Source organism: Dioscorea cayenensis, chromosome 2, assembly GCF_009730915.1.
Source record: "Dioscorea cayenensis subsp. rotundata cultivar TDr96_F1 chromosome 2, TDr96_F1_v2_PseudoChromosome.rev07_lg8_w22 25.fasta, whole genome shotgun sequence".
Classification (NCBI taxonomy): Eukaryota; Viridiplantae; Streptophyta; class Magnoliopsida; order Dioscoreales; family Dioscoreaceae; genus Dioscorea; species Dioscorea cayenensis.
The window spans coordinates 21938862-21962915 of NC_052472.1; the positions used below are offsets into that span (position 1 = coordinate 21938862).

The window sequence follows — 24054 nt, forward strand, 5'->3', positions numbered from 1 at the left end:
TTATTTTCTCAAATTATGAATTGGTTTTTTTTTAATGAAATGTAGATAAGCTATGTTTAGATTGTGCAAGGTGTAAGTTACAGTTTAAACATACTTATACTCTCACTCTATGTAAGATGAGATTCAAATTTATTTTCTCAACAAGACAAAAATAATTTTTGCAGGGGACTCACTACCGATAGACTATGAGGTCAATCACGATCTATTTAAAAATGATAATAATAAAATAATGACTACAATAATTATATATCATTTTCAATTATATTATTTTATAATAATCTATATAATTCATTGAATTTAAAATGATTCATTTACATGTATATATGCTGACTCTTTCCTGATATATATATATATATATTTTAAGAGGAACATCCTTCATGAGTGTCACAAAAATATTCATAGAGATGCTGAATAATGTGTGGACTAGTGCTAGAGTACGTGATGAATGTGTAGTTGCTGAGCTTCACCAGCCGGTGCCGGCGCCGGCGATGTCGGTGGCCGGAGATAAAAAGTATAAAAGACTTTGGAGCAAGAGACGTGGGGGAGTTGTGCTTGAAAGGCTAGAGTTGCAAGAGGTGCAGGTGCTAAGATTGCACAAAATGCTATGCCTTCTTCTTAATAATGAAGCTAGAAGGAGACTGAGAAAAGATTAATATAAGTGCTCTCTAAGGACGTTCACAGAACGTCCCAGATAATTTAAAGTAAAAGAGAGGTTTGAGTGGAGAGAGATAGGAATAATTTGGTAGATGAATAATGTAATAAACAGTGATCAACTATGATGCTTGCTTCAACTGGGTTGGTGTGGTGTTTTATGGTTTTATTTAAGTTTTTATGTTCTCCACTGTAGGTCGAATAAAAATGGATTTTGATCGGCTGAGATTATTTCAGTTACCGTGCTCAAATTGATTGAATGGTTTAAATTAAAACACTGTATATCACATTTTTTTATCGCAATTATTTATAAAGTGCATATTCTTTGTTATGCAACATCTGAGCAGTTGAATTAAAATCCAATACTGCAGCGACTCATAGATTATTAGAGGGCCCTATACTTTTAGGGCTATTTGTTTCAAAACATTCACTAAAAGTTTAGTACTGCATTCGCTATGAAGAAATTTCATCCACTTTATATATAATACTATTTATTATCCTTTAACTTTGCTTTAGTGGTTATGCTCTCTTACGCGCATAGGTTTTAATCTTTTAAAACTGCTTCCTCGGTTCCTGCCGTGTCTCGTGACCTTATCCATCACCAGATTTGAATAATCTTTATGTTCCTTTTCCAACAATCGAAGCTCTATATATTTTGCAATAATGATGATTATTGTTTTATTTAAATATTTAATTGTTGTATTTTTTTCAATAAATTGGTCACATCCACCATTTTATTTTTATTACATTGTGTTTAAGAGGTTTGGAACTCGAGACTTCTCTTCAATAAAGTAAGATAGAAAACCACTAGGTTATACCTTAATTTTTATGTATTTTTTTAAATATTCAAAAGTTTCAAATTTTTTATTTTTATTTAAAAAAATATATTCTAATAAATTTAAATTTTTCTTTTTTTTTTGTTTTACAAAATGGACAAATCATATGAAACATGCATAATTGAGAAGTTAATAAATTAATTCACCGTGCTCTTCTCTTGTATGAGTGAAATAATAATGACACAAATATCTTATGCAGGAATCTAGTACTACTAAATTAAAAAGTTGTTGGTATTTTTGCTTATTTTGGATTTTAAAATAAAGATTTTTTTTTTTGTGAGAATTTGTTCATGCTTGACATCAAATGAATGTTAACCTAAAGTTTGCAACCATGTGCAAATGAGAATCTTTGCATAATTTAAAAGAGAAAAAGATATAATTGTAAAAATTTTACATGGGTATAAATGACTTTTTCTAGTTTTAACAACAGATTTGAATGAGAAGGGCCCATTGATAAGCATGTGACTCTGCTTTCAAATTTCTATGCCTGTTAACAAGATAAGCAAACCAAATTTTGAGTGCACGCCCAAATACTCGCCATTTTTGGTTCAATGCTAACTACTATCTTATTTTATGTATATATATATATATATATATATATATATATATATATATTTATACATATTGGTTTTCCCTTGGTTTTTTTAGGAGCACAAGCTCTAAACAAATATGGAACAAGATATTAAGAGCTCTATAAATAAGGGACTACATGTCTTACAAAGCGGTAGACTTTTTTTTATAGTTTTTTTAATATAAAAAGTAAAATTCAAAATCTTTTTATTTAAGCGAGCAAAATTTCTGTTTACTCAGAGCTTAAAATTGTAATAATAGTTTGTAAAACATGATAGTTCTTCGCATCAAATGTTTTTATTTTTTATTTTTTTATAAATATGAACAAATTATGAACACTCAATCATTACATTAGAAGAAAGTCAAATTTTTTAAACATTGACTTATGAGAGATTTTTTTTTGATGAATGTGGATAAGACATGTGTCGGGAACATGCACATGCGTCATGCATGAGAGTGCAATCACTGATAACATGTGCTCTTACTTTACACTAGTTGAGATTCGAACCCGTCTTCTCAGTGAAATACAAATATTTTATATAAGATGTTCAATGTCAATAGACCAAATGGTCATTGGTCTTAGGAGAGAAATTAATTACTATTGCAGGAGCAAAAAATTATTAGTTTGTTTGTATGAGTAAGAAAATAAAAAAATACTCATAAGTATCTAAATTTTAAGGATTTTTGCATATAAAAAACCAACCCAATTCTAATGCTCAAGGGCTACCATGACACATTCAACCACCACTGTCATTTGGTCTAACCATAACAAAGAACGAGACAAAAAAATAATAATAATAATAATAAAATAATAATAAAATAATAATAATAATAATAATTTAAAAGAAGGGTTGTGCGTTTGTTTCCCAAAACACCCTTCACAAATTCCAATAATAACATCCCTTTAACTTTATCAATAATAAATAAGGTGCAGTTAAAATCTTTTGAAATACTTTAACAAATTATTTAAAAAACTTAATAAGAATTTTAAAAATTACAATAAAAAAATTATATTTTAATACAAAAGCTTAATGGTGATTGAAAACAGCAAAAGCAAGGGAAGTTGTGTTGGATACTAGAGGCATTTTAAATCCTGTCCTGTACATGTTGTCAGAGCACCAGTCTTTGTTTGTTGACACTTTTTCCAAACATTACAATTTTTTTTTTTTTCTGCTTACTTCACTCTGCTCTGCCTTCCACAACACAGTCCTCTCTTTCTTCTTCCCTTGTTTGGGGCTTTCTTTTGTGAGAACTAAGCTAACAAGCATGAGCACAGGAACCAGCACCTTTGTCATCAGATGGATCAACTTTCTCACCATGGTTAGCCTTTCACCATCTCCACTTCTTTCTTTCTTTCTTTCTTTTGAAAGTATTTATGTTTTCCTTTCTCCTTTCCAACTGCTTGTTCTTGTTCCTAAACTTTTGCATTTGACCCTCTCAAATGTTTTCCTGTTTATAGTGTACAAGTTTACTAGCTTTGATTCATTATTTCTTTGTTATATTAGCCTTGACTTGTGAACTTTTTGATAATTTGGAGATGTACAATTAATTGTGAATGCTGAATAGTGTTTCTCAATCATTTCTTTGTTGTGTTACTCAAATTTGCTGTCTATGTATGTTTTTGGGTTGTATGGAGAAGTCTTAAAGTTGTGCAATTGATTATGTTGTGATTGATGAGCAATTGGTTTTTGAATGCTGAATTGTTTCTTAGTCTAATTATAACAGATTTTGGCAATAGCTGTTATTTGTTTCGGTGTTTGGATGAGCACTCACCATGATGCATGCCGGCGGACATTAACTCTTCCGGTTCTTGGTCTCGGCGCTTTAATTTTCGTAGTGTAAGCTTTCCATTATTCAGTAATTGCTCAAGAATTTGTGGAATTGTGATTCTTGTTGTCTTTTAATGTTTATGGCCTGTTTTTCAGATCTCTGATCGGTTTCCTTGGCGCATTGAAGAATGTTTCTTGGCTGTTGTGGATTGTATCCTTTTTAATTAGCTTGAGTGCCGTATTCTGTATTGGAAATGGTTTTGTTTCTTCTGCTCGTCGGACAATTGCAGTGACCTTGACAGTGAGATTGTAGTATCTAATAATGTTGTGCTTCATTCTAGTTGGAATTCTAGTATTTACGGTATTGGCGTAAGTGTTTGTTTCTTGTGTAAACTCCAATGTTATCATTCCATTCATAAACCTTGAAATTCATCGGAGATGTTATTATGCTCTTTATATACAATACTATGACATTGCTCTTACTTAATGAAATTTTGGTGAACAAATGTTTTCCTTGTAGGTTTATCGTCACGAATAATGGGTCTGGTCATGCTGTTACTGGACTGAGGTAAGATAAATCTCGGATAATCGTTGTTATAATTACAATTATTATGAACACTGTTTATTTGCTGCAGTATCCACTGGAAAGCTTTTCCGGAATATGAACTTGGTTTGTCTTATAATTTAACAAAATATAAAACTTTGGAAGTTCTGCATTGTAAGAGATATTGATCATTCTTTTTCGACTTTTTCGCCAGGTATAAAGAATACCATCTTCAAGATTATAGTTCTTGGTTCTTAAGAAGAGTAAGTGATCGATCACAACCCGGATAACATCAGTGGTTGATTTTTTTTTTCCCTCGACTATGAATATTATCATGCTCGGTTTGAGCTTGTCTCTTTTTAGTTAAATAACACTCGAAACTGGCGACGCTTGAAGAGTTGCCTTGTGAAATTAGAAGATTGCAATAATTTGCCGAAGAGATACAAGGTCTGCCTCCTGATCATCTTTTTTTTCCCCCCTGTAAAATTTACTGGCATCCGACGGACTATTTAACTAAATATCTGTAAATTTCCAGACCCTGAAAGCTTATAAATCAGCAGAATTATCTCCCATTGAGGCCGGCTGCTGTCGGCCACCATCAGAGTAAGTTTAATCACTACTTTTCCACTCTTATTCTTCGCAACCATACTGTAAAATTCGAGTACTCACTTGCTATCACTTTCGTTAATATCTTTGTTTTTGTTCAGATGTGGTTACCCGGCAGTAAATGCGTCGTATTATGATCTGAGCTACCATCCTGTGAGCAGCAACAAAGATTGCAAAACATACAAAAATTCACAGAACATCAAGTGTTACAACTGTGATTCTTGCAAGCAAGTCACTCTCTATCGACCGATCATTTATACTTCTCTTGGATTATCTCTTATATAAATCTCATTCCCTTCTTCACATGCAGGGCTGGAGTTGCACAATATATGAAAATCGAGTGGCGAGTGGTCGCAATTTTTAATTTGATCCTTTTTGTCATTTTGGTAATCATTGATTTTACTGCATTTCATGCTTCCTAATCAGAATGCAATTGAAATGCTCATTCTTGTGCGATAAATTCTACTGTGCCTTGATTATTTCGGCTTTTTTTTTTCCGTGCATAGGCTGCTGTTTACTTCAGTCGGATGCTGTGCAAGGAGAAATGTTGCTCAGAATAGTTCTTCCAAGATCGGCGGCCGATGAACCTTAGCATATAATTGTCTCGGAAAATTCAAGTGTTTCATGAATGGAAGATCACACAATGAGAGAAGGTTGAATTCAGTCATGGTTCAAGTGTTTTGAGTTGTAATATTCTCTAATATAATTATGTATTTATATGTTGTTTCTTTAGTTCTAGTGTCAAAGTTTTATGAGATTTTGTGATGAAAACTTTTCATGAGTTTTGGCATGTAAACTTCCATCCATTCTGTGAAGTAACTTTGTTCATTTGTTTAATTTATATATATATATATATATATGATTATTAAGAATATATGTTATAAATGTAAAGATAGTAATAAAAATAAAGAGTCAGGATATTTATCAAAACCCAAAAACTCTGAAGAATTAACTTCTTTTGTTTTCTTCTTTTTATTTCTCTCTTTTTTTTCTTTATCTTTTCTATATCACAAATTATACAAATGAGGGGTATTTATAGGGTTATAAGAGTTGAATGAACGGCCATGATCGATTTGATCCGACGGTCCAAAATACCCTGGTTGGTGGAATAGTAACAGTACCGGCGGCTGCTACAGTCCCACGTGGGTGGTGCTACAGTGTTGCTGTTGCTACAGCATTTTCTGGACAATACTGCAATCCGCCGCCTGCTACAGTGATATTGCTGCAGTAGACATCCATTAAAAAATATTTGTTTATAACAATGGTGATTTTATTATTGTTGTTTATTTTATATTAGACAAGGCATCGGTCCTTATTCGTTGTACAAGTGAAGATATTTTTGACACATGGTTTGCTCATATTTGTTATTAATCGTTTGTTATTATAAGATAGATAAGTCAAAAGTTTTTATAATAGTAAGTTGAATTATGTTTCTCTTTGTGAGTTATTAGTTAGTTGATTAAATATTATCTTATCTTATTTTGTATATCTTGGTTTTATTATGAAATAATAATTTATTATTTCTTTTTATCATGTAGTCTATTTTATCAATTAGGATATCCATATATATAATATATTGTGAAAAGTGGGTTATTCTTGTAAATTTGATTAAATGCACATTATATACAATTAATTAATGTGATAAAGATGTCACTCATTGTTGGCCTGTTTTTGGCCCCTAAATTTAGTTGATTTTGGATAAGATATTAATGGTTTCAATTAAAACATGATGATTATCAGCACATTTAATATACCAAAATGAATTATTTATAATAGAAATTTTATTATTATATACAGTAATTATTTAGTGTTTTCTTGAGAAGAGAGTTGAATGTGGTAAATAACTAAAAAAACAACTATATCTGTAACATAGCAAACATTACTAACTGTTAAATAAACTTGTAGTTGTAACTATAATTAAATGGCTTTTGAAGTCATTGATTATATTAAGGAATCGTTCATGTGATTCTCAAGTTTTAAGCCATATTAATAAGAATATGTATAATTTTTGTTTGATTGACAAAACAATAATGCAAATCTCAAATGTTTATAGTGTCTTTAACCAAATATTTGAATAAATATATTTTGATACAAAAATATGTGGAAAGAAAAAACAATATGAATTTTTTTTATTTTTAAATTTTTTTAAAAAAATGATGTTTTGATAATGATATCTCCCTCACTTTAAATAACCAAACAAGATAATTTTATATTATTTGAGGTAATTTAATATTATTCTCACCCAAACACTGCCTAAAAGTAAAATTAATTTGGCATGCTTATTTCTAACATGTATTTCTTTTTACTTAATCTTAATATAATATTAAGCTCTAATTAAAAATATAATTAATTGAAGGTGAAAATGTTAACTGTGGGAGGAAAGAAATGCATCAACAACATCGGCTAATTTAGTGACTAGATTAACTATCAACCTGTCTTGATTAATTAACTAATTAATTAATTATGTTTTTCCATAATTCTTCAAGTTCGAGTTGAATTTGTTTGCAATTCTAAGTTATTATTAAATTAAAGCTATGAAAAAATGATAATATTGGAGCCAAGAGAGGTTTTCATGAACTTGCTTTCAATGCTGAAACTTTTCATCGATGTGTTTTATTATTCTTAAACATCTTAAATTTAATAAGAGCAAGTGAAAACATAAAAATAAAAATTAAAAAAATAAATAAAAAAAGGTACAAACAATGACAAAAATTGGAAGAAAAGTTCATCACTACATAGTCAATTATTAATTCCAATTATTTCTCTTTTGATCTTAATTAATAAAAAACTTCATACAAGCACATTATAATATTCATATCATTGATATGAAGTACAATTCCATTAATAGTCATGAAATTAATTAAGACTTAGTCTCAAGCTTCTCTTAAAATTAAATAACATGATTTCATTTACTTTGATCATTCCCATAATATAAAAATCATCTTAGAGATATGTGTCTTTTTGTTTATAATTAATCAAAGGTAATCATAGGTTATATATGACTTGGTAATAGTCTAACTAATTGGTCACAAGTGACTAAGTCTAACTTTGAAGTCAATTAATAAATTGGCCTAATCAATATCAAGGTGAGATATTAATCTTATTCCCTAAAAATGTTAGACTTCTTCTTTTTCAAAGTTTTTTTTATCATTTCATGATTGCATTGATGCATGCCAATCTTTATTTAATTGAAGTAAACAACGCTTCAAATAATAAGTTAAAAAGTAATTCAAGGAGACACACCATGAGAAAAAGGATTCAATGTCAAGGATTAGTTAAAAAAAAAAATCCATTGTTTAATTTCATGAATCACTTTGAAACATAAGTTTTTATTTTTTAGTTAGGTTCTCATGTAAGTTAATTTATAATTTATTTGTTTAAAAACAAAGAAATTAGGAAGTCAGCTTACTTCATTCACATCTACGTGTTTTACAATGAGGAAGTGAAGGAAATTCACTTCATTAGTTTAATATAAAAATCTCATATGTTACAAATTTCTTTAGAAAACAATTAAAACCGTTAAAAAAGTGAATTAAAAAAATTAAACATCTATAATTTTAAACTATTATATTCAATATTTGTTATGCTATATAAATATAAATACGACTGATATCCATGTCTCTATAGTATAATATATCATTAATTTATGTTATCGTTTGCTAGAAGACATTTTATAGAAAAATCATTGTAGTAGCACAAATTTTGTGCTATGATTATTCATTTGCTTCTTTTAATAATTAAAAAATAATTTAAATATGAAAAAAAAAAATTAAAAACATGAAAAAGTTAGGACTTTTACAAAGGAGAAAAAATCCACTAGAAAGTATCTTTATAAATTGGTTAAATTACCATAAAACATATATTTGTTGTTTGTCGCAGTATTAAAATTATATTCCACCTATTTTAACAATTTTAGTCTTAGTCATTCGATTAAAAAAAATTAAAAATTAAACTCATCTTCCACGTATGGTTCATTAACTTTATTGTAATTAACCGCAAAACAAGCTAAACTCTAATTAAAAATAATCTAATCTATGAGCATGATTCACATTAAGACCATTTTAGTAAAATCTAGTTGAAATCCTAACTAACATGGCAAGTTGTTGCTCTAACTCAGAGAGAGAGTCAACTTGTCAAACTTAACATTAACTAGTCAAGTCAGGTTGAACCTGGTGGAGATGCCAACCACCCCTTTCCTTCTTGTTTCCCTACACATTATAATATATTAATACATCCAAATAAATTTGTATATATATATATTTGAAAGTTGAAACATAAATCCACTTTCTTTGCACACATAAATATAGATGCATGAAAGAAGAACAGATGGCAAATTAATTCTTTGGATGTCTCTATTTGAAAACATCAATATATGTTCATATATTCCAAAAACTATAAACAAAAAACAAAGAAAATGAATGTTATAACATAAACTATTCATACATTCACATTGACTAAGTCAAGTCAAACAAAATTATGGGAAAATGGATGAGTCAAAGACTTGGAAGATTAATTTGTATTAGTTTAGACACTTATAACTAATGAGAATTTTCTTTTCTCTGAACAGTATCAACAATGAGAGATTAGAACATTTGAGCCACTAAAGATATGTGCTAACTATAAAAGCATGGAAAGAGGCTTCTCTCTAGAAGCAAGGACTTCTCTTCTTCACTCTGGACTTGTTGGTGCACTTGGGGCTTATAAGAATCGAAGCTTCTTTTTATTGTTAGGCTACACAAGATAAGGAAAAGCTTTAAGTTCTCTTAAGCTTAATTAGGTAAGTTAGCTCTCTATTATTTCTTGTATTTTCTTTTTTATCATGTTCCCTTTCTTTTCATTGAGCTTTAACAGGCATATATATATATACCATACATGCCTCCTCTTATGTTCATTTATCTCATATATATATATATATATATATATATATATGAAGGCAATATATATATAGATGAGAGTAAGGCATTTATTTGTGTTAATAAAGTTTTCTTTTCTTTTATTTCATGAGTTTCTTACTTTTTCTAGTTTCTAATTAAGAATTTTTCTTGAGAGTGCACACCTGATTAATTGTGTTTAGATTTAGAAGATTAAATGAGGAGAAGAAGATTATTGCTTTCTTTGCTTCTATTTTCTCTCTTCATAATTAAAGAGACTTTTAAGTTTGATTGATAATCTAATATATATATGTCTGCTACTTTTGTTTTTTTACTTAACAGATAATGATTGTCCTCATAATAATTAATGCATATTATAATCTCTATATATCTCATGTGTTTATCTACAAGCATTGCAAATAATAATGACAATATTCATAGTATTAATAAATTTTTAATTCACAAGAATTTCAATAGACCTGTCAAAAACCTTACTAAGATTTGCAATGTTTTCAAGATTTAAAATAAAAACTTGCATGCATGCATGCATTGTTCTTTCTTTTCTAATTTTAGAGATGCAAAGAGTACTAGTGGAAGAGAAGTGGCCGGGTGATCAAAGAGTGTAACTAACGTTCAAATTGGAAGTCAAGGTCATACATTCAAAAGTCTAACCATTCAAACTAAGAAAAAGATTTGTCTGTGCGTCTTCACTACGTTGGTATTGCAACTGGATGGAATGTGTATAGGAAAAAAAAAAATAGAAATAGATCATTCATTGACTTGTCTTCATGGTTTACTATCTATTTTATAGGTTTTATAAGCCACTTGCTATATTCTAATGTATATATTAATGCATTTGGTTTGTACTTGTACAAGCAACATTCCAAGCCATAGATCAAAAATCAAAAGAATAGAGAATAAGTAATGGTCTACCATAATTAGTAACTCATGTAGTACTTTGAAATCTATGCTTAGTTTCTTGATCTTGCTTTTTAATATATATATATATATATATATATATAGGTGCTACCTCTAAGGAGATCACTAGATTTTAAATCTAGAGATGTTTCAAACTAACCATTAGATTTACATCTAGTGACTACTGTTAATCCATAGACAGTACAGAACGATAAATTACAGTAATTATGTACAATTTCACATACAAGTGATAACCGCTAAATAATAATGAGTTAACATCTATCATCAAATATATTTAAATAACAGTAACTCTAAAGATACTCACAGATTATGTTTTATATATATATATATAGAAAAATGTCATTTATATGGTGATATGTGAAAATACCTCGAAGATTTATAGAAAACTTTTGATTATTATTTAGTGGAAATCTTATTTTAATTTATTAGTTGAAATATTTGCTTTATAAAATATATTTATTAATTATAATTATAAGGAATATTTAGATCAAAAACATAAGCGATGAGATTGGCATATTTTCATTTCACTTTAAAATTTTTGTTTGAATATAATAGCATATACTTGAAATAGATATATAATTCCTTAGAGCCTAAGCCAATAGTTATTTTTCTATAAAGATATTTATTTATGAGCTATTTAATATAACAAATATTGCATCAGTTTAATAAATTAATAATTTATTCACTTCTAAAAATATATTGCATAAGTATAAAAAACCACACATTTTAAGAATATTCAGACAATTAATAATGTTATAATTAATTTTTTTAGAAGAAAATTCTAAAAATAGTGAGATCATCAAGAATATAATTTTTCTTTAATAAAGTGGAAACCACAACTTCATCAAGAATATAATGACAACTTATATTTAATAAAAATAATTCAAGAGATAAGTTAAGAAAATATGTGAACCCCATTAAGTCAACAAAGCCAATGACTTGAAGTTGCCCCCACTTAGTAGGAAAACTTCCTAATACTCGGTCATTTTCCTTTAAACAAGGTTTTGACATGATATCAAAGTGTTTATTTTAAAACATTTTATAGTAGTCATTAGATTCTGTTTATTTGTGCATATTATCAAACAATATATAATACCTTTTAACAGTGTAATACATAACTCCTATAAATAGCAATCATTAGATTATAATTTAATGATTATAGTCAGACATCCCTAAATTTTAAAAAGCTAAGCACATACGGAGAAAATGTATACTAACATATATATATATATATACATACATACATGTATAAGTATCTCCTTTTGTGAAATTGCTTTTAATTGGTTCATCCACTTTGCTAATAATAATAATAATAATAATAATAATAATTAATAATAATAATAATAATGACTGTACACTCAAATGCTTAATTATGTCACACCATACGACTGAGAAATCCAAACTCAAAACAAAAATCAAGCCATTCTTCATTGACAATTAATCTCATAATTTGATATTCTTGACTATTCCACTACAAAAACATCAAAACATTAATTAAGTGTTGCAGTTTTGAAGAACTCATTAACATTCTCCATGCTCTTCTCTATTTATACTCTCTGAAGCACATAGATATTAAGAAGAAGAACATCTCGATCTAGAAGAAACAAGCAAAGAAGAAGATGGCAGGTGGCGGCGGAGTAGGCTCCCGGTCACTCGAGGAAACTCCGACATGGGCTGTCGCCGTTGTTTGCTTCGTCCTCGTCGTTATCTCAATTATCATAGAGCATGCTCTTCATCTTCTTGGCAAGGTATATATCAACCAATGAGATATATATATAGTTTGTATATATAGTTTGTAAAACATATTAATTAAACTTTGTTCTTTTTTTTTTCCTTTGTGTATTAGCTTCTAACAAAGCATAACAAGCGTGCACTTTATGAAGCATTGGAAAAAGTTAAGTCTGGTAAGTAAAATACTGTTCTATTAATCTTTTGAAGTTAAATTTCATTCATGAACTCATGTTGCATTTTTATATAGATACATTCTGATTGGAAATGAAGCAATAGAATTCTTAGACATCAGAACAATGGCAACATGAGTTCTTTCTTGTATTCAAACGTGTATACAATTAGCATATTTATAATGCCTAAAAAACATAGTCTTCGATAATAATCCTTTCGACACTTTCGTGTTTCAGAGTTGATGCTGTTGGGTTTCATATCTTTGTTACTAACTGTGGGACAAGGAGTTATCTCCAAGATATGTGTGCCTAAGAGTGTAGGAGATTCATGGCATCCATGCAAAATGAAAAATGACACAAAAAGCATAACTCAAGAGCACAAGATTGGCAGGAGATTGATGCAAGATGCAGACTATAACCCGGGAATTTACCGACGAAGTCTAGCGGGTGGTGGAGGCTCTGATAAATGCATAGCAAAGGCATGCAAACATAATGTTCATATTTGAATCAATCTGATTAGTAATATTATTGTGCTTGTTGATTAATCTTTCTAGTTTTTTGCAGAACAAAGTGCCACTGATTTCCACTGATGGAATTCATCAGCTTCATATATTCATCTTTGTTTTGGCTATCACTCATGTTCTTTACTGCATAACAACCATGGCTCTTGGTAGATTAAAGGTAATCACAATTTGTTTTTATTTGTTAATTAGTTGTTTACTGAATTGATGTTATAGTATGATGAATATTTATTTGATGTTTTGTGAATAGATGAGGAGATGGAAAGTATGGGAAGAGGAGACTAAATCAGCAGAGTATCAATTTTCAAATAGTGAGTTTATATATAGGTTGATTTTTTTTATCTATGTACTTATTCCATACAATGTGGTGAATGAAACACATAGATCCTGATAGGTTTCGGTTTGCAAGAGAGACTTCATTCGGTCGTCGGCACTTGAGTTTCTGGAGTAAAAATCCCATCCTCATCTGGATTGTAAGACTTCAGTTTGCTTTGTTTTTCTCCTTTTTTTATTTTTTTGTCTATTCCAAGTGTTTAAAGTTTTAATTTGCTGAAATTAACTTGTTTATATTCTTCAATAGGTATGTTTCTTTAGACAGTTCATTCGATCGGTTTTTAAAGTTGATTATATGACACTTCGGCATGGATTTATCATGGTAAGTCATATTGATTTTCATGCAGAACTAGATGACATGTTTTTCAGTCTGATTTTAATATGTTGGTTTGAATTTCAGGCACATTTGGCTCCACATAGCTCAACCAAATTTGATTTTCAGAAATATATAAAGCGATCACTTGAGAACGATTTTAAGGTTGTCGTCGGAATAAGGTATATATATATATATATAGATGATAAAATATGATTTGTATGTTCATTTGTTCAGCAATTCTGAATTTATGATTACTTATTTACAGCCCAACAATATGGTTCTCTGCAGTTGTATTCTTGCTATTTAATACTCATGGTATGGATGTTTAATTGAGTTAATTATGTTCGGCTTTTAATTTTTTCTGCTTATCATAACATATGATTAATACTGCAGGATGGAACTCATATCTTTGGATGCCATTTATCCCTTTGGTGGTATGCTTTTCATTGAATTTAATAAAAGAATTTATCGATTGATATTTTTTTATATAAACAAAATACTAAATTGCTACAATGCATATGAACTTGCAGATTATTTTACTGGTAGGAACAAAACTTCAAGTGATTATAACAAAAATGGCCTTGCAAATCATGGAGCGCGGTGATGTTGTTAAGGGTATGCCTGTTGTTCAGCCTGCCGACCATCTTTTTTGGTTTAATCGTCCACATCTTCTACTCTATCTTATTCACTTTGTTCTCTTTCAGGTATATTAATATATATATATACTTCTTTGAATCACAAATTGAAAGATTTATGAATTGAATCTTTCCTTGTTTTTCATTGCAGAATGCATTTCAGATTGCTTTTTTTGCATGGAGTTGGGTGAGACATTGAGCTTAAACATTTTTAATTCAGCAATTGAACTTATATATCGATAGATGTACTGAACTTATATGGTTTTGTGCAGTATGAATTTGGATATCCTTCATGTTTTCACCAACGCATCGAAGATATGATCATAAGAATTTCAATGGGGTGAGCATTGCAGTTTCTTTCTTTTCAATTTTTTTTGATTCAATTCTAATACTTTTTCTTTATCAGTATCTTGATTCAGGTTTTGTGCAGTTATGTAACTCTTCCTCTGTATGCATTAGTAACACAGGTAACTAAGAGTACAAGAAATATTTATACAAAGTAGTATGCAAACACCGATGTTTTTTAACCGATGAATGTCTTAAAAAATGGAAATAGATGGGATCGAAAATGAAGGCGACAATCTTTACTGAAAGAGTAGCAGTTGCTCTTAGAAAATGGCATCAAACAGCTAAAAAACACTTGAAAGAAAACCAAAGATCAGGTAGCAACACACCAATGTCGATAAGTAGACCGATAACTCCAAGCCATGGATCATCACCAATGCATCTCTTACGATACTATCGAAGTGAAGTAGATAGCCCACAAGCTTCTCCGATGCGGCATTATGCCGATGACAATCACTTTGATATTGAAAGATCGCCGTCACCGGCACAACACACTGTCTCTGGCTCTAATGCTCAGCATCTCAAGGCCAATCTGCAGCAAATGATGATGAGAGAAATGGAAGAGATTTCAAGCAATTCAAGAACATTGCCTTCGAAAACAGATGAAATTCAGATTCATGTCGACAACAACGGTAGCAGTGAAAGCCGTGAATTTTCATTTGAAAGAAGATGATACAGAGTGCAATTAATGAACATTTGATTCAATGATTTATAGAATTAATCCCATAACTGGTGTAAATTACACCTTCGAAATTTTGCATTTCTGTGTAAAATGTGAAATGGAAGAGCATAGTTATTCAAAATATGAAAATTCATGGAAAAAGAACATCACTTCCAATTGTTAATTCACTGAAAGGAAATCACTTCCATATTGTTGTCATAAAAGAAACCAGAGGGACTTCCATTAGGAAGCAAAGCCAGCATCACAGGACAAGTAGCACCTTCTTCAGTTGTTGAAATCCCAGAATTCCAATTCATGTCTGTTCTAACAAAACCAGGATTCACACAATTTATGGAAAATGTGTTCAATTTTCTTGCAATAATTCTTGTGTATGTGTTCAAGGCCACTTTAGAAACCTTGTATGCAGCTACTTGAGTTGGCCATTCATTCTCTTCCAACTTGTTTTCCTTCATATCATTCAGAAATTTCTGCAGCATTTGATCAATTTTCACTTCTGTTTGATCATCCACTTCACTCAACTCCTTTTGGATGTTCTTATTAGGAATGAACTGAAACAAAAGGTTAATTAATTAATTTATTTATTAATTAATAAGGATTGATTAAGAGATTAGAGATGGATTAACTTACATTTAACTGTCCATAAAGAGCAGAGATATTGACAATGTTTGGTGAAAGAGATAACTGAAGAAGAGGAATGAGTGTCTCTGTGACACTCTTTGTTCCATAATAGTTTATGTTCAAGCATTCTTTTGCCATTTCATATGTCTGCTTTGCTGAATTAAAATACTTCATTTTGTTCAGAATTCCATCTTCCTGCCAATTATTTTAAGGAACATAATAATAAAACATCAGTAATTTTTCTGTCAAAATAGCAATCAAATATATTAGATCAGTTACTTGTTTGAGTAAAATCCATGGCATCTGGTTCAAGCTCTATTCCTGAAACTGCAGCATTATTCACCTGAAGAACAACTTGCATGAAACTGATCAATTTGATTTCATAATTGATCCAATTTATCAATCAATTCCAGTTTCAATACCAAGATATCAAGTTTTCCAAAATTTATCTTGATGAATTGAGCTAAAGAAAGAACACTAGCAGGATCAGAAACATCAAGCTGATGAAACAAAACATCAGAAACTCCAGAGTTTGTGAGCTTCTCAACAGCTTCAGTTCCTCTTTTCTCATCTCTTGCTGTTAATAAAACCATGATTCCATTGTTTGCAAGCTGTCTAACAATCTCAAAACCAATGCCTTTGTTGCCTCCTGTCACTACTGCAACTCTACATACAAAAATGCAGTAAAATTTGATCAAAAGCATGCAAAATTTATCACCAAAAATTATATATATATATATATATATATGAATGTATAGTTTTAGTACCTCTTTTGAGTGCCTGGTTTGGTAATAAGGAAATCCATATCTGAAGTTGATGAGAATGGTGTTGTGTTCTCATTACTCTAAATATTTTGAAATATATAAACATCATGCTACTTATTTCATTTATTTATTAACTTTTTTAGTTTGTTATTAGTGCTTGTATTTTCATGTAGAACAGAACAAATAAATACAAATTGATTATTAGTGTATATAAGTAAAGAAGAGCATTGAACGTTATTAACAAAGATGTAAATAACATCCTGAGTGAAAGCTTCCACAAAGCAACGTTAATCACAACAGAACTATGCAATTAATTCTTTAAAAAAAAATAGATATACATTACAAGCATGCATTAAAAAATTATGCAATTATTTTCTAAAGGAGTGAATGAGAGTCTCTGAGAAAATACAGCTCACAAATATGATTAATATAGTTTCATACAAATAGAATTTTTTTTTAATTTAATATTATGCATACATTATTTTTTTTTAGTCATACTTTTGTTCATTAGCTTATATTATTTTTATTTTTTTTATATACATCTTATATCTATATCTACTGTTGTAAGTCTCAACATGCTGCAATAATTTTAGTGTTTTTATTTATTTATAATGGGACTTTACTTTAATTATATTTCAATAAGTCAATACATGATCATTTTCAATGAAAATCTCGCTTTCCTAATTAAAGTAAAAGAAAAAAAACTATCTAAACATATAGTCACTTTCTAAATTAAATTAAATTAGGAATAACTCTCTATTGTGACTGATTCTTCTTGTTGATTTCTTCATACCTTCACTATGAATTTAACCAAAAAAATCATGATTTAATTAAATTTATTTTTAATTTTTTTTTCTCAATAACAATTACAGTTAAGCATTACAACATATTTTGAAAAAGAATGTTAAAATAAAATACCATAGAAATTAAATTATTGGTTGTTGTAATTAATTGTAACATTATAAGAGAGAGTTGGGAGTTTTTTTCCCTCTTTTTTCGGAATGAAAAATAGACTCACGCATAATATTAATTGTTACCTACTCTAAAACCCTATTTTTCTTAGGCTGAAAAATCAATTCTTACACTTGTGGCATTTAATTTCTTGAGAAAAAAAACCTACCCATCTTTCTCTTCTTACTTGCTATACAAATATATTTATTTTTCCTTTTTTTCTTTTCCACAAAGTAGGTGGCACCTAATTGATCAAACATCAAATTTGTTTACAAACATAGACTTAATTAATTAATTATACAATTAATATAATGCACTTCCACATTTGAAAGTTAATATTTTGATATGGTCTTATTAATTTTTAAAAAAATAAATAGATCACTTGCATTTAGTAAATGGTACTGATCTGTTCTTTGGGTAAAAAGATTTAATTTTAAATATAAAAAATAGAAGGAATTCAAGCCAATGGTTTTTGTGTTGTGCAGTGATGATGAAAGATATGGTTGAAAGGTGGAATGAAAGGGAGAGTTTGGAGAAGTTTGGAGAAAACTCTTCTTCATTCAATGGTGGCTAAAACACTTGATTTTTAACTTAATTAATTTAGTTGTGATTTATCCACTATAATTAAAAAAAACTTAATTAACTTAGTCAACCATGCATGAAGGATGAGCTTTTGGTGTGACAAATGACTTAGATTATTTTTAAAAGAAAAACAAGTCAATTATAAAACTAACCTTGATATTTTTAATTGTTTTTTTCTCAATGACTATTGGCTTAATTAGTTTCATTAATGTTTTCAAAATTAACTAATAAATTACAAAATAAGAATCAAGGAATAAATGTTTAAAATAAGGAAAATAATCCAGAGATATCTGCTTTTTTCTTTTGAAAGAATACATCATTCCTCTTTTATTTCTTTAATTTTTTTTATCATGCTTTTTATATAAAAAAAAACTATGTCAAAAATGTACATATCACCTGTGTCCTTATTCTATATTAACAGAAATTCAAACTCATTTTTGGGGAAAAAACACAAGCACTATACACAATGAATTTAGTGTCAATAAATCAAAGAGATTCTTGGTTTAAATTATTATTATTATTATTATTATTATTATTTATCTTCTCAAGAAGGCACCGACCGACAGTGTTTCTTTGCTCCTCCTCACCTCTGGTGAGAGATGGTTTTATCCCTGTACTTCTGTTTTTTATTTTCAATAAATCTGTAATTTATTCACATTTAATTTTTTTTTAAAAAAAAAAAACACTAGGCACCGACAACTTGGCTGAGCGAATGTCATTTTCATTAAAAAAAAATTACTGAAATAACAATTTATAAGCCAAAGAAAAAATCACTGCAAGTTGCATGACAAAAATTTTATTATTGAAACCAGGACATATTTATGAGACAATGCAATAATACATATAATACACATGGCTAGCTCTCTTAATTCAAGTGTTTAGTAGTAATATTATTTAGAACTTTCTAAAAAGAGGATGGCTTGTTTTCCATGAAGAAACAACCTGAAGGACCATTGTTGGGAAGCAATGCCAGCATGACAGGACAATTAGCACCTTCTTCAGGGCTCATTGTTCCAATATTTGCACTAATATCAGTTCTCACAAAACCAGGATGAACACTGTTGATGCAAAATGTAGGAAACTTCTTTGCAAGTATCTTTGTGTATGCATTTATAGCTATTTTGGAAACTTTGTATGCAGATAAACCAAATTGGCCACCCATTTGATTCCAATTTTCCTTCTTTGAAATCATCAAGAAAAGTTTTCATCAGTTCATCCAGTTCTTCTTCAGTTATCCCATTTCTGTCACTTAATTTCTCTGCAATCCTTTCATTTCTCATGAACTGAGCATTGTTATAACACAATTAATTATTAGTACTCATTCTTTGAAATACATGCATGTTTGATAATATATATATATATCTCTCTGGTTTTCCAAAAATAGAAGATAAATTGACAATCCTTGGAGAATCAGATAACTGAAGGAGTTGAATGAGTTGTTCAGTAACTCTCTTGGTGCCATAATAGTTTATTTCCAAGCATTCTTTTGCACCATCAAATGTCTCAGTTGATGCAGAGATCATTTTGAACAACCTTGCAACTTGAAATTCCTTCAAGTGATTAATTAGTGCATTAGTAATTAATAATAATCATATCAAAATATAAAGTACTGATGAGATTCAACTCACCTCTGATCTGTCTTTTGATTCTGCATATTGATCAGGTGGTGCCAAAATATTACCACCAACCCCTGCATTGTTTATCTACAAACAGAATGAACATATATATATATATATATATGAGATGTAGTTTTACTCTAAATTTCTCATGCAAAAAAAAGTCTTGTTATTTGATTACCAAGATATCAAGCTTGCCAAACTTTGTTTTGATGAATTGAGCTAAAGAAACAACACTAGAAGAGTCTGAAACATCAAGCTGATGAAACATAACATCAGAAACTCCAGAATTGATGAGCTTCTCAACAGCTTCAGTTCCTCTTTTCTCATCTCTTGCTGTTAATAAGACCATGATTCCATTGTTTGCAAGCTGTCTAACAATCTCTAGACCAATCCCTTTGTTGGCTCCTGTCACAACTGCAATCCTGGAAACAGAAATTGAAAATTAATTTATAGATCCATGAACATGTTTATGTGATTGAAGGGAATTAAAACTTTAACTCATTAGAATGCACTACCTCTTTTCAGTTGGTTTGCTGTTGTTTTCCATTGTTTTGTTCACTGCTTCCTTGTAATGATATATATTGATTTTTGTTTTCTGAATGGGTTTCTAAAACATTTCCTTCAGCTTTCTGCCCACCTGCCCTTTTATCTCCACACCACAAGCAATGGAGATCTTTCTAGGAAGAGAAAATATCATGTTTATTTATTTAATTTTTAACAAAAGCAACTACAGTATTTGCACAATACTGTATAGTACCACAACAATGAGATTCATACAGTAGTACTACACAATACCATGACAAAGATATTCGACTTTATACCACTCACTCACTCACCATTTGGATGAATGAACACTAGATTATTTTGTTGTTCGCAAATCTTTAATTTATCAAAATTAATTTTTTTTAATATTTAATTAGTTAAATAAATTATTAATAAATATATTTAATAATTTATTAAAAAAATAAATATGAGAGAAAATCTCATAGTTATTAATAATTTATTAATAATCTCATTACTATGAGAGAAAATCTCATAGTCATTTATTTATTTTTTTAACAAAAGCAATTTACCACAGCAAAGAGATTCACACAATATCATACAATATCATGGTAAAGAGATTCGACTTCACACCATTCACTCATAGTTAGTAATAATTTATTAATAATCTCATTACTATGAGAGAAAATCTCATAGTTATTTATTTATTTTATAATTTACCACAGCAAAGAGATTCACACAATACCATACAATATCATGGTAAAGAGATTCGACTTCACACCACTCACTCACCATTTAAGATGACTAAACACTAGACTATCTTGTTGTTGTTCGCAAATTTTTAATTTATCAAAATTAATTTTTTTAATATTTAATTAGTTAAATAAATTATTAATAAATATAGTAAATAGTTTATTTTTTAAAATATACTGATATTAATAAATAACAATGACTATTGAAAAATAATTCTAAAATTTTTAAATATTTATTTTGATAAGTATTAATTTTAATCCAAAAAAACTGTTATAGGCATTTGGTATCATGTTGTTGGGCAATATTGCAGTGAGAGGTCACCACTGCAATAATTGAGTGATAAGACATTTTACTCTCATATGAAAGATCAATCATTTCAATACATTCTCAATACATTGTTGAGATGTAATGGGTGTGTGTGATTTCTCATTTATATTATATATATATATATATATATATATATATGTAAACATCAACTCATGCATACGTCTTTATAGTTACTGTTTTCTGAAACATTTGATGATAATGGCTATTACTTATAAAAAGAATAGTATATAGAGTTGCAGTTTTTACGGTATATGATTATTGTTTAATACTATTTAATACTATTTAGTACTATGAATAAATTATGAATAAATTGATAGTAGTCATTAGATGCAAATTTAACCGCTACGCACCCTCATATATATATATATATATAATAAAAGAAGAAATATTACAACGTCATTGCCATATAATGTTTAATCAGATTAATAAATTTTTAAATAATTAATAAATTATTATAATTAGTGTATCACTATGTTTATATAATCTCAGATAATTTTTTTTTATAAGACATCTTCGTAAAAGGAAATAAAAATAAAAACAAAAAAATACTACAAATCTACAACGGGTGTCACAGCTTATCTGAATTCGACATTTTTAGTCAAAATCATGGATCACAGTAGCTTGCTTTTTTTCTAAACTTTTCTCCATTATCCATGCTTCTTTCTCTTTCTTTATGTCTCTCTCATGCATATATTTAGACGGAAAGAAATAAAGGCTGTTCCCACCAACAACGTTGGAGAATCAACACAAAGTGAATGTATATATAGTTTGATTTTTCAACAACACAGATGTGATCCATTTTTTACTTTTCTCATTCGCCAATCACGTGTTGCTGATTTGATAATGGGTATGTGCCACATAAAATCAAAATTAACTATTAATTAATATCTTATTGGCACATGAGAGTGAGAGCACTACTCTATGTGCTAAAATTTTTTTAGCATATTAATATTAGCCTTTTGGTATGTTAGCATGAAATCACTCATATAAGGTATTTATTTCAATCAAGACCAGGAATCTAACTTCAAAACTTATGTAAAATAAAGACAGATGTTTTAAAATATTAATCTTATTTGATATTAGTCTCTTGGCATGTTATTATAAAGTCGCTCATATGAAATGTTTATTTTAATAAAGACTAAAAAATTAACTTCAAAATTTATGTAAAGTAAAGACACAAATGTGTTGAAACATTAATCTCATTTTAGTACACCCCTAATTTCTTTTAAATAGGAGCATTTCTCACTTGTTTGTTAGAAAAAAATTTTCATAATATACTTTAACATAAAGAAACAATCCTATTTTTCAAAAATAAAAATAGGACGCTTTTAGAATTTTTTCTTAGCTTTTGAGCCAAAGAGAAAAAACACAAGGTGCCAACTAAAAAGTTCTACTTAATATATATATATATATATATATATATTCCTCCAATTAATTTTGGATTCATGTTAAGAGTGACATGTAAAGTTGGTGTAATTGTTGTTTTCACTCCTTAAAAAAACATCTATTATGGTTTAAGATGTGGCTATTCTTTTTAAAATATTGCATTTTTATATTTTATATATTTAAATATGTATTTTGGAGGTTATTTACTGATATGTCCATATGCACATTGGCCAATTTCCTAGACCTTCATGTCCTCATACTTATCCTCATCATCCTCTTCTGATTTGGCATCATAAAACCTCACCGGAACAAGGAAGCACCCTTGTGATGTTGGGCCAGGACGTGGTTTGTCAAAGATGAGGAAAGTTGCCGGTCAATTCTGGCACCAAAAAGTTTAAGCTTTGCTCATGCATATGCTAAGCTCACTGCCGATGAAAGGCTGAAAACACTACTACTATTGTTATGTTGTTATTTAGTATGCACATATTAGTAAATAACCTCCAAAACTACATATTTAAGTAAATAAAATATAAAAAAAATAATATTTTAACAAAATAACCTTATGATGTTAAAACATATAATTTTATTTAGTTTAGCCCTGAACTATATAAATCAATTTGCTTTATTCATTAGTTTAACATGACATGCACAACTAATCCACACATAAATTAACAAAAAAATTGAATATTCTTTTATTTTACAAATTAAATAAATAATAACCTAATGTTCATAGAAATTTTATGTGTTGTTGAGTCAAGTTATCTAATCAATTTAGCTACCAGCCTACCCCTTACAATTTTATGTATAAGATTGTAAACAAACCAATGCATTGATTAAAAGCTTAGAGACTTGGCTCATTAAGAGATGAGCTCGATTCGTTTAGTGAGTTAAACTAGCGATTCTCAAATTAAAATTTTAAGCTCATATGATAAATGATTTTAGTTTGAACACCCTAAGCTTACTTTGTTAAAGCTCTTAAACAACTTGTAGCTATGTTACTATAGTTATATTGTTGTAGTTATATTGTTGTAACT

At 29.0% G+C, this 24054-nt stretch overlaps 4 protein-coding genes across 4 annotated transcripts; 2 read left to right on the forward strand and 2 right to left on the reverse strand.

Annotated features, from left to right (window-relative positions):
• The first annotated feature begins 3182 nt into the window (after positions 1-3182).
• On the forward strand, positions 3183-5813 carry LOC120270352 (tetraspanin-10). The gene is given in 12 exon segments (XM_039277354.1): positions 3183-3377; positions 3783-3895; positions 3983-4037; positions 4140-4195; positions 4347-4394; positions 4585-4633; positions 4734-4817; positions 4906-4973; positions 5078-5203; positions 5287-5362; positions 5483-5497; positions 5499-5813. Coding segments are annotated over 12 exon segments (807 nt in total). The 5' UTR covers positions 3183-3323; the 3' UTR covers positions 5562-5813.
• Positions 5814-12309: 6496 nt separating this feature from the next.
• On the forward strand, positions 12310-15652 carry LOC120270716 (MLO-like protein 6). Its single transcript, XM_039277794.1, has 15 exons — positions 12310-12534; positions 12633-12690; positions 12925-13166; positions 13252-13368; positions 13459-13519; positions 13593-13681; positions 13789-13863; positions 13942-14036; positions 14123-14172; positions 14251-14291; positions 14388-14561; positions 14644-14679; positions 14765-14832; positions 14899-14959; positions 15049-15652. The coding sequence occupies exons 1-15, from the start codon at positions 12406-12408 to the stop codon at positions 15508-15510; spliced, it is 1758 nt and encodes a 585-aa protein (XP_039133728.1). The 5' UTR covers positions 12310-12405; the 3' UTR covers positions 15511-15652.
• Positions 15586-16962, reverse strand: LOC120270727 (salutaridine reductase-like). The gene is made up of 5 exons (XM_039277803.1): positions 16905-16962; positions 16560-16803; positions 16417-16480; positions 16147-16328; positions 15586-16067 (listed from the first exon to the last, which is right to left on the reverse strand). The coding sequence occupies exons 1-5, from the start codon at positions 16940-16942 to the stop codon at positions 15684-15686; spliced, it is 912 nt and encodes a 303-aa protein (XP_039133737.1). The 5' UTR covers positions 16943-16962; the 3' UTR covers positions 15586-15683.
• A 2234-nt stretch (positions 16963-19196) lies between these two features.
• LOC120269850 (salutaridine reductase-like) lies at positions 19197-20694 on the reverse strand. Its single transcript, XM_039276890.1, has 5 exons — positions 20569-20694; positions 20232-20475; positions 20063-20137; positions 19799-19984; positions 19197-19717 (listed from the first exon to the last, which is right to left on the reverse strand). The coding sequence occupies exons 1-5, from the start codon at positions 20598-20600 to the stop codon at positions 19466-19468; spliced, it is 789 nt and encodes a 262-aa protein (XP_039132824.1). The 5' UTR covers positions 20601-20694; the 3' UTR covers positions 19197-19465.
• Positions 20695-24054: the final 3360 nt, after the last annotated feature.

Coding starts and splice junctions, on each gene's coding strand:
- LOC120270716 (XM_039277794.1), top strand. CDS start 12,406: ATGGCAGGTGGCGGCGGAGTAGGCTCCCGGTCACTCGAGGAAACTCCG. Junction 14,292..14,387: donor TGCCATTTATCCCTTTGGTG/GTATGCTTTTCA, acceptor ATGAACTTGCAG/ATTATTTTACTGGTAGGAAC. Junction 14,833..14,898: donor ATCATAAGAATTTCAATGGG/GTGAGCATTGCA, acceptor TTTCTTTATCAG/TATCTTGATTCAGGTTTTGT.
- LOC120270727 (XM_039277803.1), bottom strand. CDS start 16,942: ATGGATTTCCTTATTACCAAACCAGGCACTCAAAAGAG. Junction 16,804..16,904: donor AAACCAGGCACTCAAAAGAG/GTACTAAAACTA, acceptor TTTTGTATGTAG/AGTTGCAGTAGTGACAGGAG. Junction 16,068..16,146: donor CTCTTTATGGACAGTTAAAT/GTAAGTTAATCC, acceptor CTTTTGTTTCAG/TTCATTCCTAATAAGAACAT.
- LOC120269850 (XM_039276890.1), bottom strand. CDS start 20,600: ATGGAAAACAACAGCAAACCAACTGAAAAGAG. Junction 20,476..20,568: donor AGCAAACCAACTGAAAAGAG/GTAGTGCATTCT, acceptor TTCTGTTTCCAG/GATTGCAGTTGTGACAGGAG. Junction 19,985..20,062: donor AATCAAAAGACAGATCAGAG/GTGAGTTGAATC, acceptor AATCACTTGAAG/GAATTTCAAGTTGCAAGGTT.